The 13875-nt window shown below is 32.7% G+C and overlaps 1 protein-coding gene across 16 annotated transcripts in view; it reads right to left on the reverse strand.

Annotated features, from left to right (window-relative positions):
* The window catches only part of CENPE (centromere protein E), a 243248-nt gene that overhangs the window by 50018 nt on the left and 179355 nt on the right, over positions 1-13875 (reverse strand). For 8 of the 16 annotated variants that reach the window (XM_063723551.1, XM_063723556.1, XM_054553528.2 and 5 more), the window contains exons 17-26: positions 13201-13275; positions 12859-12978; positions 11057-11179; positions 10808-10973; positions 10347-10501; positions 8724-9038; positions 8328-8600; positions 8014-8172; positions 2749-2952; positions 918-1076 (exon numbers count right to left, since the gene is read on the reverse strand). In XM_063723551.1, coding sequence (XP_063579621.1) covers positions 918-1076; positions 2749-2952; positions 8014-8172; positions 8328-8600; positions 8724-9038; positions 10347-10501; positions 10808-10973; positions 11057-11179; positions 12859-12978; positions 13201-13275 — 1749 coding nt within the window. The remainder of the gene's footprint in view (positions 1-917; positions 1077-2748; positions 2953-8013; positions 8173-8327; positions 8601-8723; positions 9039-10346; positions 10502-10807; positions 10974-11056; positions 11180-12858; positions 12979-13200; positions 13276-13875) is intronic. The other 8 variants (XM_063723552.1, XM_063723553.1, XM_024245779.3 and 5 more) reach the window with 3 other exon arrangements.

Below are 13875 nucleotides of genomic sequence, written 5' to 3' on the forward strand. Positions count from 1 at the left end.
CTGGGCATGATGGCTCACACCTGTAATCCTAGCACTTTGGGAGGCTGAGGCAGGAAGACTGCTTGAGCCCAGGAGTATCGAGACCAGCCTGGGCAACATAGTGAGACCTCGTTTCTACCAAAAATACAACAATTAGCTGGGTGTTGTGGCACAGCTAATTTAGTCTCAGCTACTCGGGAGGCTGAAGTGGGAGGACTGCCTGAACCCAGGGGGTTGAGGCTACAGTGAGCTGTGATCATACCACTGCACTCCAGCCTGGGTGACAGAGTGAGAGACCCTGTCTCAAAAAAAAAAGAGGAAAGAAAAAAGAAAAAATATTCCACAGAATAATAACAGAACCATACTATATTATCTATTATGCAAGTGGCACTGCCCTTAGCTTATATAGAAAGATCTCTATGGGTGCATTTTAGAATCTCTTGGGAACTACAGCTGTTACAGGGGTCTTAGCTCTTACACAAATATCCCAATAACAGCTAACTTCTATATAAGAAATGATTCGGGAAACTGCAAACATCTAAGAGATGGTAATAGTGATAAATCTTACATTTCAAAATGACTAATGCATCTCTGCAAGGAAAGAATCTTTGTTTTGTTGACTAATATATCTCAAGTGCCCAGAACAGTGCCTGGCCCATGACAGTGCTCAATAAATATTTGATGAATGAATACATCGTATGATTTGTTTAAATGATACAAAACCCTCTCTCACCTAAAGACTCTGGAATAATATAATCCTCACAAGGTATGTTAGTTTAGATCTCAGTGTAAGTTGAAACTGACCAAAATACTAGCATTGAAATATGTTCATTTGGGAGGTATGTGCTATTTCTGGATTTAGGTCTACAGAAATAAAAATTACCAAAAAAAAAGTTTAGTTAGGAAAAATGGCCAGGGAAATAACTTTAAAAATTCACCTTTTCCTTTAGTTTTTCTTCAACTTCTGCCAGTCTGTCACAGGTCCTAGAAAGCTCTTCTTCTTTCTTTATGGTATGGTTCTTTTCTTGTGCAACTATCTCTTGTTGCTTTTTAAGTTCATCTCCAAGAAGTCTTAATTCTTCCTGGTTTTCAATGGTCTAGAAAGAAAAAAAAAAAGTTGAGATTAAAGTAAATATTAGCTAACATTTATGAAATCAGGTAAAACATCAGCATTTCTCTCAGTCTGCAAATGAAGAAATCAGGGAAAACTATATAGGAAAAGACAAATTTCAAAAAAGAAAGTCCTTAATTTAATAATATAAGATGCCAAGAATCTGCTTTTTATACTGTTTCTTTACTGCTCAATTTACATTCCTACCATGAGAATTAGAATTGGATTTAACATTCTATCATGAGAGCTTAGCTTATTTCTGCCTTTAAGCCAAAAGAGACTTTTTCTGAGCTATCATAGAGTAATAATGAGACTATAGCTATAGTTTTTTCAAACACTGGGATGGCTTTGGTTTTAGCACCGATCACTGCCAGCGAGCTCAAAATGGCAGCCACCCTCTGCTAGCATGACTTGGGCTGATCCTGGTTATTAGGCTCACACAGTGACATTCTCATGTATCAAGACCACAAAAACATAACAAGCCAGAGACTGAGAAGAAAATACGATTGTTTGTTTGCGTGCTTATTTACATTCTGCTCTTTTGATAAAGCAGACAATCCCCAAAACTTATAAAATTAAAACAATACAAATGGTCGCATTCTACTACGATCCACAGTGAACTTCTCCAAATATTTATTTAAACTTACACACATTATATCACCCCTAAACATAGAAAACCTAAGTGTGAAAATATTGGCAGACATCAACAACAAACAATTAAAAATAAAATTTAAAAATTATGACAGCAAAAAAAAAGAGAAACATATAGGAACAAATTTAATAAAATATTAAAAGACCTATACACTGAAAATCTACAACACACCTCTTTGAGAACAGATAAATTACAGAAGAAGATATACAATGGTCTATAAGCACAAGAAAAAATGTTCAACATCTTTAGTCATTAGGGAAAGGCAAATTAAAACAACAATCTGCACACCCATTAGAATGGCTAAAATTAAAAGCACCAATAAATATGAAGTGTTGATGAAGAAGGATGTTTGAGCCGCCAGAATTCTCTTAAGTTGCTAATGTGAATGTAAAATGATGTAATTACTTTGGAAATCAGTCTAGCAAATTCTCATCAGGTTAAACATATTCTTCCCTGTGACACAGCAATTCCATTTAGATATTTACCTTAAGTAAATAAAGATACGTAAATAGAAAGAGTTGTACAAGAATGCTTACAGCAGTTTTATTCAAAATAGCCAAATACTGAAAGGAACCCAAATTTCCATCAATAGGAAAAAGAATTAAAAAATTATGGCATATTAACACAATGAACTGTTCCTTGGCAGTAAACGGGAGTGTAGAAAGTCAAACATAAGAGACTACATAGTGTATGATTTTATTTGTATAAAGCCCTAGAAGAGACAAATGATTTAAGGTGAACATATCAGGACTGATAATCTGGCGGGGAGGAGGTGATGAGGGTCTGTGATAGGGGTGTGAGGAAACTTTCTGGGGGTGATGGAAACATCTTCTGTCTTGACTGGGGTGAAGAGGAAATGGGTAGAGACATTTGTTAAAAGTCGTCAGACCATACACTTCCACCAGATACATTTATTGTATATAAATTATACCTCAATAAAGTTGATAAAAATCTGAAACAAATGAAGACAAAAAGGTAATGCCAAGTATACTGTGCTAAATCCTACCATTTCAATATTTTCCTTTAGGTCAGTCTTCAATTGTTCCTTTTCTGCTATAACACTCTCTAACATTTGTTGGAGTTCATTTTTCTCCTGTATTAAAGAAAATATCTTCCTTTGTTGCTCAATTATCTCATTATCCTTAACATCTGCAGTTAGTGTTTGGGTATTTTTAGCTTCCAAATCCTGTTTTTTATCTATGCCAACCATCTAAAACATAAACACATTACAGAAGAATTTCTTAAGTAGTTAACAACAACTTTAAAAAATAATAAAAATAGCCAACAGATCTATTATGTGCCAGGTACTATTCTCATATCCTAACACATTTAATCTTGACAGTTAACTTTATGAGGTAGGTATTATCATAATCCTCATCTGACAGATGAGGAAACTAAACTGGAGAGAGGTAAAGTCACTTGCCCAAGGTCACTCAGAGGTTTAGCCAGGTTTTGAATCCAAGTGATCTGGCTCCAAAGTTTGTGCTCTTATGTCTGTTCACTAATCAGAACAATATGGACAACTATAAATATTAATAATTGTCTTCACGTATGATAGGTTAACATGATTCTGCATGTTTACTTATTTCAATGACATTAATACATTAATTAAAGGATATCTACCTTTAGTTTGTACATATCTTCCATAAATATTTTCTAAGTTTCATTCTAGTAGTAGTTTGTTTATTTACTACTAAAGGAGTAAGCAATCTTGAACTCTATCACTTTATCTATTTCCTCCTAAAAGCTGGGAATCATTCCCTGTCTCCCACTCCCTGCAAATCTTTATTTTCAGAGGCAGTCCTACTTACAAAAGGCTGCAGTTTTATTATATGTAGAGGGCTAAATAATTTTGATGGAGATCTATTTCATAAGGGTGAAATTCATCTTTTCTTAATATATGTATATTTTATATACTGCTTAAGAAAAAGTTATATAAATTCATTTATTCATAAATAAGTCACGACCAAATGTAACCTAATACATGAACCCATTGGCAAAGGGAGACAGAGACTGAAATTACTATTGCTGGTACAAATCTAGGGTATTATTATATAACATTACAGTAGTTCAGCAAACAGCTCCATATTGCCTACACAGGTATTTAAAAGCTTTTATAATAATCTATAATCACATTAGAAAACAACAGAAAAATAAAGGATAAAAATCATCCATTGTCACCAACTTCACACAACAAACTATTAGAATTCTGGTAAATTTACTTCTGGAGTTTTTTCCATTAAAAGTTGTTTTTTTTTTTTTTTTTTTTTTTTAAACATAGCTATTATAATGAATTTATATGTGTGATTCTTTTTAGTTTTTATCTTTTCCACTTAGATCATATGTATTTTCACATGCTGTTATGTAACCTACAAATAATTTTTAGTAGCTGCTTGATTCTCTAGAGTACGTATAAACTGTACTTTATTTAGCAACCCCCTTATTGTTGGCAATATGCATGAGCTTCTAGAAGATAATGGTGAACACACAGCTAACTACATGAGAAATTAAGGTAGGGAACACATAGTCTTTTGGGACTAGTCTGTTAGATATTATAATTCAGAATCTCATATCTTTCAAATACAAAGCAGATTGAGACAAAATTTTCTGTAATGACAGCCAAGGTTTATTTCAAATCTGAACTCAGCCTAGAAGGTACTTCAACTACCACAGTTATGAATAAAATCTAATAGATCTAATTATTAAATAAAAAATTATTAGAACATGTGAAAAAGGAAAAAAAATTGTCCTTTATATAAGAATAAGCTTACTAATCATAAAATATTTTTGTTGAGATACATTAAAGATACTGCATTTCCAGAAACAGACACATCAAGTAGGACTAAAAATGAGCATTCCAAGGAGATTCATGATAGACCTGCTAGTGCAGCTCTCTGGTGCCCAGATGAACAGGGGAGCACCTGGAAATCCCCATTTCCACTCTCTTATTCCCATGGCAGATTCCAGCATAAGCATGATACAAGACCAAATTGATCTCAGCCTTCCATCCCAGACTTTAGGATCCCTGATGACAGAATGGCCTCAGAAAAGCCCCAGCTACATCCTTTTATCAACATGGATAAATGACTCCAGCATAAACTTCGTAACATAGGATCTTAGCTGTTCCCAGTGAGTATAACTCTACTCTTCCCTTCATCTTCTATTGTCTCTATAACTGCATTTTGGATTTGTTTAAAACAGTTATTGATTGCCATATATTATTGTCAAAAGTCTACTAAAAAAACTTTCCCATCATAAAAGTGGAAGTTATTATTTCTTTCTTTCTTTTTTTTAGACAGGGTCTCACTCTGTCGCCCAGGCTGGAGTGCTGCAGCATGATCTGGGCTCACTGCAGCCTCAATCTTCCTGGGCTCAGGTGATCCTCCTACCTCAGCCTCCTGAGTGGCTGAGACTACAGATGCGTTGCTACCACGCCTGGCTAATTTTTGTATTTTTTTGTAGAGACAGGGTTTCACCATGTTGCCCAGGCTGGTCTTGAACTCCTGGACTCAAGCAATCTGCCCACCTTGGCCTCTGAAAGTGCTAGGACTACAGGCATAAGCCATTGTATTGGGGGTAAATTTCAAATTGAGGTCAAATGCCTTTGGCCTATAGTTATTCCAAATTATAAATAAGCTGAGAACATAAGATACAGAAAAAGTGAGAGAGAAGAACTAAAGCATAAGGAGATGGAAATTAAAAAAAAAGTTCCATTTTCCAAGGCAGTATTTTTCCCCGGAGTAAATGGGGGAAAATGCAGCTCATTTTATAGAAGTAATATATAAATGTACAGATATTTATGTATATCAATTGGATCTTACTGAATTACTTTGAAATGTGTATTTGCTTTTATTTAATAATGTATTCTGTTAAAAATGCATGACTGTACAAACATCAGTTGCATTTCTGTACACTAACAATGAACGATCCAGAGAAGAAACTAAGACAATTTTATGTATAATAGCATCAAAAAAGAACAAAATACTAAGAATAAACTTAACCAAGGAGGTGAAAGACTTATCTGCTGAAAACTGTAAATGTTGCTGAGAAGAAATTAAAGAAGACACAAATGGTAAGACATCTCATGTTCATGGATTAGAAGACAATATTTTTAAGACATCAACACTACCGAACAATCTACTGATTTAATGTAATCCCTATCAAAATCCCAATGGTGTCTTTTGCAGAATTAGAAAAATCCATCCTAAGATTAATATAGAATCTTAAAGGACCCCAAATAGGGAAAAGAATCTTGAAAAAGAAGAACGAAGTTGGAGGTCTTATACTTCCTGATTTCAAAACTTATAAAGCTACAGTAATCAAAACAATGTGGTGCTAGCATAAAGACAGACATATAAACCATTGGAACAGAATAGAAAGACCAGAAATTAATGCTTGTGTATATGGTCACGGTATCTTCAACAAGGATGCCAAGACTACTCAATGGGGACAGGATGATCTTTTCAAAAAATGGTGTTGGGAAAACAATAGCCACACACAAAAGAACGAAGTTGTACCCTGACCTTACACTACATATACAAATAAATGCAAAATGGATTACAGGCCTAAACGTAAGAGCGAAAATTACAAAACTCTTAGAAGAAAACATAGGGGAATAGATTCATGATAAGGGTCTTGGCAATTTCTTGGATATGACACCAAAATACAGGCAACAAGAGTAAAAATAAATAAACTTGACTACATTGAAATTAAAAACTTCTGTGTATCAAAGGATACAATCAACAGAGTAAAAAGACAACCAATGGAATGGGAGGAAATTTTTGCAATATTGCATATAACTGATAAAGGGGTAATATTCAGAAGTATAAAGAACTCCTACAACTCAACAACAAAAATCAAACAACCCAATATAAAAATGGGAAAAAGACTTAAATAGACATTTCTGCAAGGAAGATAAACAAATGGCCAAAAAGCACACGAAGACGTTCAACATCACTAATCATTAGGAAAATGCAACTCAAAACCACAATGAGATACTGCCTCACATCCATTAGGATGGCTACTATCAAAAAAAAAAAAAAAAACAGAAAATAGTGTGTTGGCAAAGGTGCATATAAACCAGAACACTTATGTCCTGTTGGTGGGAAGTAAAATGGTGCAGCTGTTATGGAAAACATTATGGTGCTTTCTCAAAAAATTAAAAATAGAATTACCATATAACCTAGCAATTCCACTTCTGGATATATATATACAAAATAACTGAAAGCAGGATTTTGAAGAGATATTTGTTCACCCACATTCATAGGAGCTTTATTCACAACAGCCAATAATGGGTAGAAGCAACCCAAGTGTCCATGATGGATGCATAGTTAAGCAAACTGTGGCATATACATATAATGGAAATTTACTCAAAAAAAGGAAGGAAATTCTAACACATGCTACAACATGGATGAAGACATTATGCAAAATGAGACAGGTCAGTCACAAAAAGACAAATACTGCATGATTCCACTTATATGAAGTACTCAGAGTAGTCAAATTCATAAAGACAGAAAAGTAAAATGGTGGTAGCCAGGGTCTGTGGGGAAGGAAAACTGGGGAGCTGTTGCTCAATGGGTATAGTTTTGGTTTTGCAAGATGAAAAGAATTCTGGAAATTGGTTGTATCACAATGTGAATGAATTTTACACTAGTGAAGTATATACTTAAAATGGTTAAGGCGGTAAATTTTATGTTATGTGTATTTTACTACCAATTTAAAAAATATATACTACTATATACTATTCCAAGCTATATATTTACAAAAGATTATTTCACCAGTCTCCTATAGAAGAATATTTTAAAATACTAGCAGTAAATACTCTGGATAAAATAATATGAACTATAATAAAAATGAGACATATTATTAAAAAATTACTGTTACCAATATACTTAGAGATGTTTTGGGAAAGTAGAAAAGAAAACTGTTAATAAATGAAACCCTGGTATAACATTATAAGGCAATCCCCCCTACAATGGACTGAATTTTAAACTCTAAGCAAGTTTAGTATAGTAAATCTGACATAAAATAAATACCAGCTATGCAAAATTTGGACTAATACATTTTTGGGCCCTTTCCCTTTCTAATTGATTATAAACTTATATTCTATCATAAGTTATTTCAAAGGCATTAGGGATAAGCTTGTAAAATTATTGTTAGTTATTACCGTTGTGAGTAACAAATAAAATTGGGAATATTATGTTTTTAAGTATTTGAGGTTAAAGAGTATATATACAAGTATATGAAAACTTTGAAAATAAACACCCTTTACCTTTTGCTGAAATTCATCTTTAGTTTCTCCTGTATTTTCCTCCATATGCAAATTCCTGGAAACTTCCTCAGAAATTTTCGATTTTAGTGTATTAATTGTTTCTTGATGTTGTTTCAGAGTCTCAAGAGCATTTCGTAATTGTTCTTGAGTATCTATGTTCTTTGTTAGACAAATATAAAAACAATTTCCATTAGAATATGAAACAAAATTATTTTGTAGCTACTACATAACATAATCATAAATAATAAATGATGGCCTCTGCAATGTTTTTAAGAGTCTCCAATTTTTCAAAGTTTAATCAATCAAAACCTTACCATGTTTACAGTATCGTGAATATCACTTTTGAGTTGGTCCCTCTCAATTTGCAAGCTTTCTTGGAGTTGTTTTAGGTCATCTTTTTCTTGAGTTAAAGTTTTTACTTCTTCTAAAGTTTGCTGCAGTTTCTCAGTAATCAGTGTTTTCTCCCTTTCTACAGTTTGCAGCATAGAATCTCTATTTTCTAATTGTTCCTTCAGCTGTTCCATCTCATTTAGTCTTTCTTGAACCTCACGTGTTTTCTCCTGAAGTTCTTGGGTCTTGTAAGAAAGCTTTAAAAAAGAAAAAGTAAATGTCACACAGTAAAAGCAGAGCAGTCTGAGGCATACATATATACAGAAACCAAAATCCCAGAAGACTAAGGAGCATTTCTCAAAATAGCATCTTGTACCAACCTCGGTCTTCAAAGCACCCAAACTCGAATCAAATTTTTGGGCTTCTTTAGAGAGATTAGCTATTTCCTGATTCATTCTCTCATTCTCCTCAAGGACCATCTTGTACTTTTGCTCACAGTCCATATGAAGGGTTTTGAAATTTTGGAATTCTTGATCAGTGCTTTTATAATTCGACTGGGTAGTTGCTAGGTCATCTTTTGTTTTCCCAATTTCTTCAAGTAAACCTTGAACTCTACTCTCCTTATGAACTACTTCAGAAAACAATTTATCTTTTTCTGATGTTATTATATGGAGCTCTTCAGATTTGTCATGTATCTATGGAAAATAAATAAAATTTAGGGATGTTAGCAACATATGATTCACTGAAGCAATTTTTAGGAAAAAAAGCTTTCTCTGCAAAAAGAGAAGTTATTTACATTCAGCAAAAATTTGACTGTGGAAAGGCAATATAGTAGTACTCTTATTGTCACTTTTCCCTGACGCAGCTTGTTTAACTCTACCTTTGATGTTTTATTTTCTAATCTCTTTGTATTCTAGAAAGTAAGGCCTGCATGGAGAATAGTCAGTAAAGGCACATAATCAGATTGTCTTTATTTCCTTACCTATCATTTTAAAGTGTTTTCTAACTTTATCATGTGGTAGGCATTTCTCAGAATTTGACTTTTTTTTTCCCTAAAGGCTTTGAATGCCTCTCAGGTTTCCAAAAACTTAATCAATGAATAATTTAAGTAATGTTTAATCATTTAAAATTGGTATTTAAGAAGTATCTTAAGTATCAGGTATGGTCCATGAAAAAAATAAAAATAAAAAGTATCACAAGTAATATTTAAATAATTACATAATTTAAATAACCCATATCTTGTATATTAACAGTTTAATCACTGTGAAAGATAAGGGCAGAGAGAGATGAGAAAAAAAGAAGAGATAAAGGAGGGACAAAGTAAAGAGGGGCAATACAGCGTGCAGCTACAATCATGGGTTTAGGAGGCAGATATATGTGGCTCAACTATTAGTTTGATAATGGGTTATTGGGACTAAAAAACTACCTACTTTTGAAGAGTTTATAAGACGAGTAAATGAAATAATGTTTTTGAAGTTCTTTAGCATGATGTTTGCCATACAGTAAGTACTCAAATTTTTGCCATTTTTCTTTTAGACAAGCAGAAAGAAAAACTGGCAGGCCATGGATTTACAGAAACATTCACCAGCCTGCAAAGTTTGCATTAACCTCTAAAACTTTATCAGTGCAACCTCCTTTCCCTCATTACTGTCTTTTATTCAACATAATGATACTACTACTACCAAAAAAATGGTAAACACTAAGGGTGGGCTGTAATACTGTATAAATGCAACATTTGAGGACTACAGAAATGGCTGCTACATGGATTATATTACTAAGTATACTGTTAAATACACCTTGAAAAAAATATATTTTTTAATCTAGTAGCATAAGAACAAATTAGAAGATGAACTATATTCATTTCTATTTCTAACTGGTCAAAACGTTTACAGTATCTCTCTTGCCTGCTAGTTTAAAATAAACTATACCAAAATATTTAAGGCACTATTATCGCAAAGGTTTTTATTTCAAAATAAGGGATAAGTGCTTATAAATGTGTTTACCTCTTTCCTCAGCCTTTCTACTTCAGAAGGTAAAGATTTCAATTCTGAAAGCAGAATGACTTCTTCCCGCAAAGCTTCATTTTCTTCAACTTCTTTATTTAGTTCTTTCTGAAGATCAGTAATCTTTCCTTCCAATTCCAAATTATAGAGCAAATCTAGAAAGTTTTGGTAAATTGTATGAAGATCCAATGTTGGCAAACAGGTAATTTAATTTTTAATAGTCCTTGAATCACCTTTTTCAGGATCAAGTAAAGTTTATTTGAAAAATAATCCCTTATGATTTGAAACCCATGGAAATCTTTATAAATATTAATACCAAATGAAACTAAAACATAATATTGAGTTTTTAAAAAGTCAGAGTATAATGAATTTTTAATCATTGAAATATGCTTGTCAAATTGTTTAGGTACATTTCTAGAAGAAGTCAGATTTGAAAAAAGATGTTTAAAATTACAAAATACCTTTTGGAACTTTGCCATCTATAAGGGAAGTGAGTTTTGTTATCTCATTAAAAGCAGATTGTAATTCTTTCTCCAGATCAACTTGCATTTTCTTTTTTGCCTCCAATTGGCTTTGATATAACTGAATATCATTTTCCATTTGCTTGTATGTACTTGCAAGTTCTTTCTGTTGAGAAAAACATTGCAAATGCACAAAAATACACTGATCATTACAACTACTTTATTATAAATATTACAAAAAATACTTACCATTTTCTCCTTCAGCTCCAGATTTTCACTTCTAAGAAAGGCTGATTCTCTCTTGGCATCAAGGGCTACAGTTTCAGCATCAAACAGAGTCTGCTTCATTTGTTTTGGGTCCTCAATGCTTTCCTAGACAGATGACAAAAGGGGTTCAGTGAAATCTTAATTTTCACAGAGTTGGAAAATTCTTAAGAGAACATGTATATAAATGTTAACTCTAGCTAATCAAAAAGCGTACAAATATGCTAGTTACCAAATATATAAAAAGAAATCATGTTTTCCTAATAAAAATAATTTTTAAAAATTCTGGTCACATTTTTCAAATTATATAGGCAATATATCAAATTATATAAGCAATGTATCATAATTTAGATGTTTTGTTTAAAGGTTAACACAACTGTTGTTTGGAGAGGCTGATGAAGTTTTCTATGTATTTTTATTTTGAGTTATTCTCTTCAACACATGATAGGTAAGTAGTTAACAGTTAAATTAAAGATATTATCCACAAATTGAATAGGAAAAAGACAAATGATCTAATAGAAAAATAGAGAAAAGATATGAACAAGAAACTTACAGGGGAGAAAATGTAAATGAAAAATAAATGAAAAAAATCTACAACCTCATTTCTAAAGAGAAGTGGCATTTTAATATGACTTTAGCTTATATGAAATCAATGATATGTCCTTGGAAAAAAATTAATAAATTAATACATGAATGAATAAGGAAAAAGAAATAGTAATTTCTAAAAAGTGGGCAGTTCTGCTTGCCACGCTATGAACAGACACTCCAGAATATATAAAAGTGCCTTCCTATCCAGGGCCTCAGAATAGGATGATATGAAATGGTATGAACCCCTTTGAAAAGAATCATTTGTCACAAATAAAAGGCAACAAAAGAATAGAAGGTAACAAAAACTAAAAAACTCAACTGAAAACAGAAGAACAGAAACTAGTCTTTTAAAATTTCCAGCTAGAAACTGTTACCATAAAAAAAAAAAAAAGGTATTAAAAACTGGAACCAAACATATATAAGTAATCAGGTATATTGAAAGCAAACTGAAGAGATTAAATGACATCATCATCAGATTCAATGTTATTTAATGCCAAGATCTTATATCAACTAAAATCATCTACAGCTATAAAATTATGAAAAAAATCCCAGTTTAATATTTAAGATCTTGACTATATACTACTGCATGCATTTGTATAAAACTACCGAAAAAAATTCAGAATTTTAAAATTTTACTGATTTTTTTTTTTTTGGAGACAGAGTCTTGCTCTGTTGCCCAGGCTGGAGTGCAATGGCATGATCTCGGCTCATTGCAGCCTCAACCTCCCAGGCTCAAGCAATCCTGCCACCTCAGTTACCCAAGTAGCTGGCAGTATATGCCAGGTTTAGTTTTGTATATTTTGTAGAGACCAGGTCTCACTATGTTGCCCAGGCTGGTCGTGAACTCCTGGGCTCAAGTGATCCTCCCACTTTGGCCTCCCAAAGTACTGGCATCACAGGGATGAGCCACTGTGCCTGGCCTAAAACTTACGGATTTTTAACGGGAGCCTGTCCTTAACTTCCTTATATTTACTCAAAGGATGATATGATCAACTTTCTACAAATGTGACTTTATCTCTAAAATGGCAAATATACTAACAGTCCCTATCTCATAGGCTTATTGACAGATTTAATGAAATATATATAAATTTATTACAACAATACCCAGCACAAAGTAGGTCCAGTATAAACATTTGCTAAGATGATGGTATGCTATATATATTTATGTGATTACACAACAAAATAAGCCTGATTTTTACCAATGAGTATGACAAGTCCATTTTTATATTTTCTAGCTTTTGAGAGTCTATGTATTCCTGTAGCTTCTTAATCTGGTCTTCCTTTTCTCTAAGCAGCTCTACTTTTGAACTGAGTTCATTCTAAAAGAATCAAAGGAGAGAGTAACAATTTAGAATCTGATTTGAAGTCTAAGGGATTAAAACAGAACTTATATATATTAGTTTAAATTCATAGTAAAATTCAAAGTCACTAATATTTTAAAAACATAATTCCCTTATTTCTGACATCATGTTCAGTTACATATGTTGCATGTTTTATAGTTCTAATTGCTTATCAATAGAAATACCAACATGAATGCTCACCTCAAGATCTTGATTATATACTTCTGCATGCTTAACTAAATTCTTTAAGTTCGAAATTTCATGAATTAGTTGCATCTGTAAGAGCATGTGAACAGGTAACAGAGCAAACCAATAGTTAATAAAGCAGAGCAAAGCAAAAAAAAAAAAAAAAAAGAAAAAAAAGGGCATTGGTTCACTGCTTCAGAATCACCCAACAGTTAGAAAGGACTGAGATCAATTGTTCACGCTATCGCAACAAAGCACCTCATTATTTAAAAATACTAGAAATATCACCCAAAACATATCAAACAAATAAAAAAAAAACCCCTCAGCATGACCCCACCAAGTAGCTATATCATCTGTTAATAAAGCTACAATAATGTCAATAGCAAATTAGTATGCACCACTTGGAGGAGAGATTAAAAAATTGTTAATCAAACCTTGAAAAATACACATTTAGTAGATTTTTGTTTTCAGTCAGTTAACTACAGAAATGTAGTAATTCTTATAAAGTTTTTTTCTTCCCATAAAGTATCCATCTGGCTCTACATTAGTGTACTTTGTAATAAGTTCTGATTTGGAATCTAGGTTTGGATTAGGGTTGTTTCATGCAGTGCCTGTACAATATTATTACTTTTCACCAATGCTACACAGGTATGGAATGATCAACTATGACCTTGATTTATTCCAGAGGAA

This window comes from Pongo abelii, chromosome 3 (genome assembly GCF_028885655.2).
Source record: "Pongo abelii isolate AG06213 chromosome 3, NHGRI_mPonAbe1-v2.0_pri, whole genome shotgun sequence".
Taxonomy (NCBI): Eukaryota; Metazoa; Chordata; class Mammalia; order Primates; family Hominidae; genus Pongo; species Pongo abelii.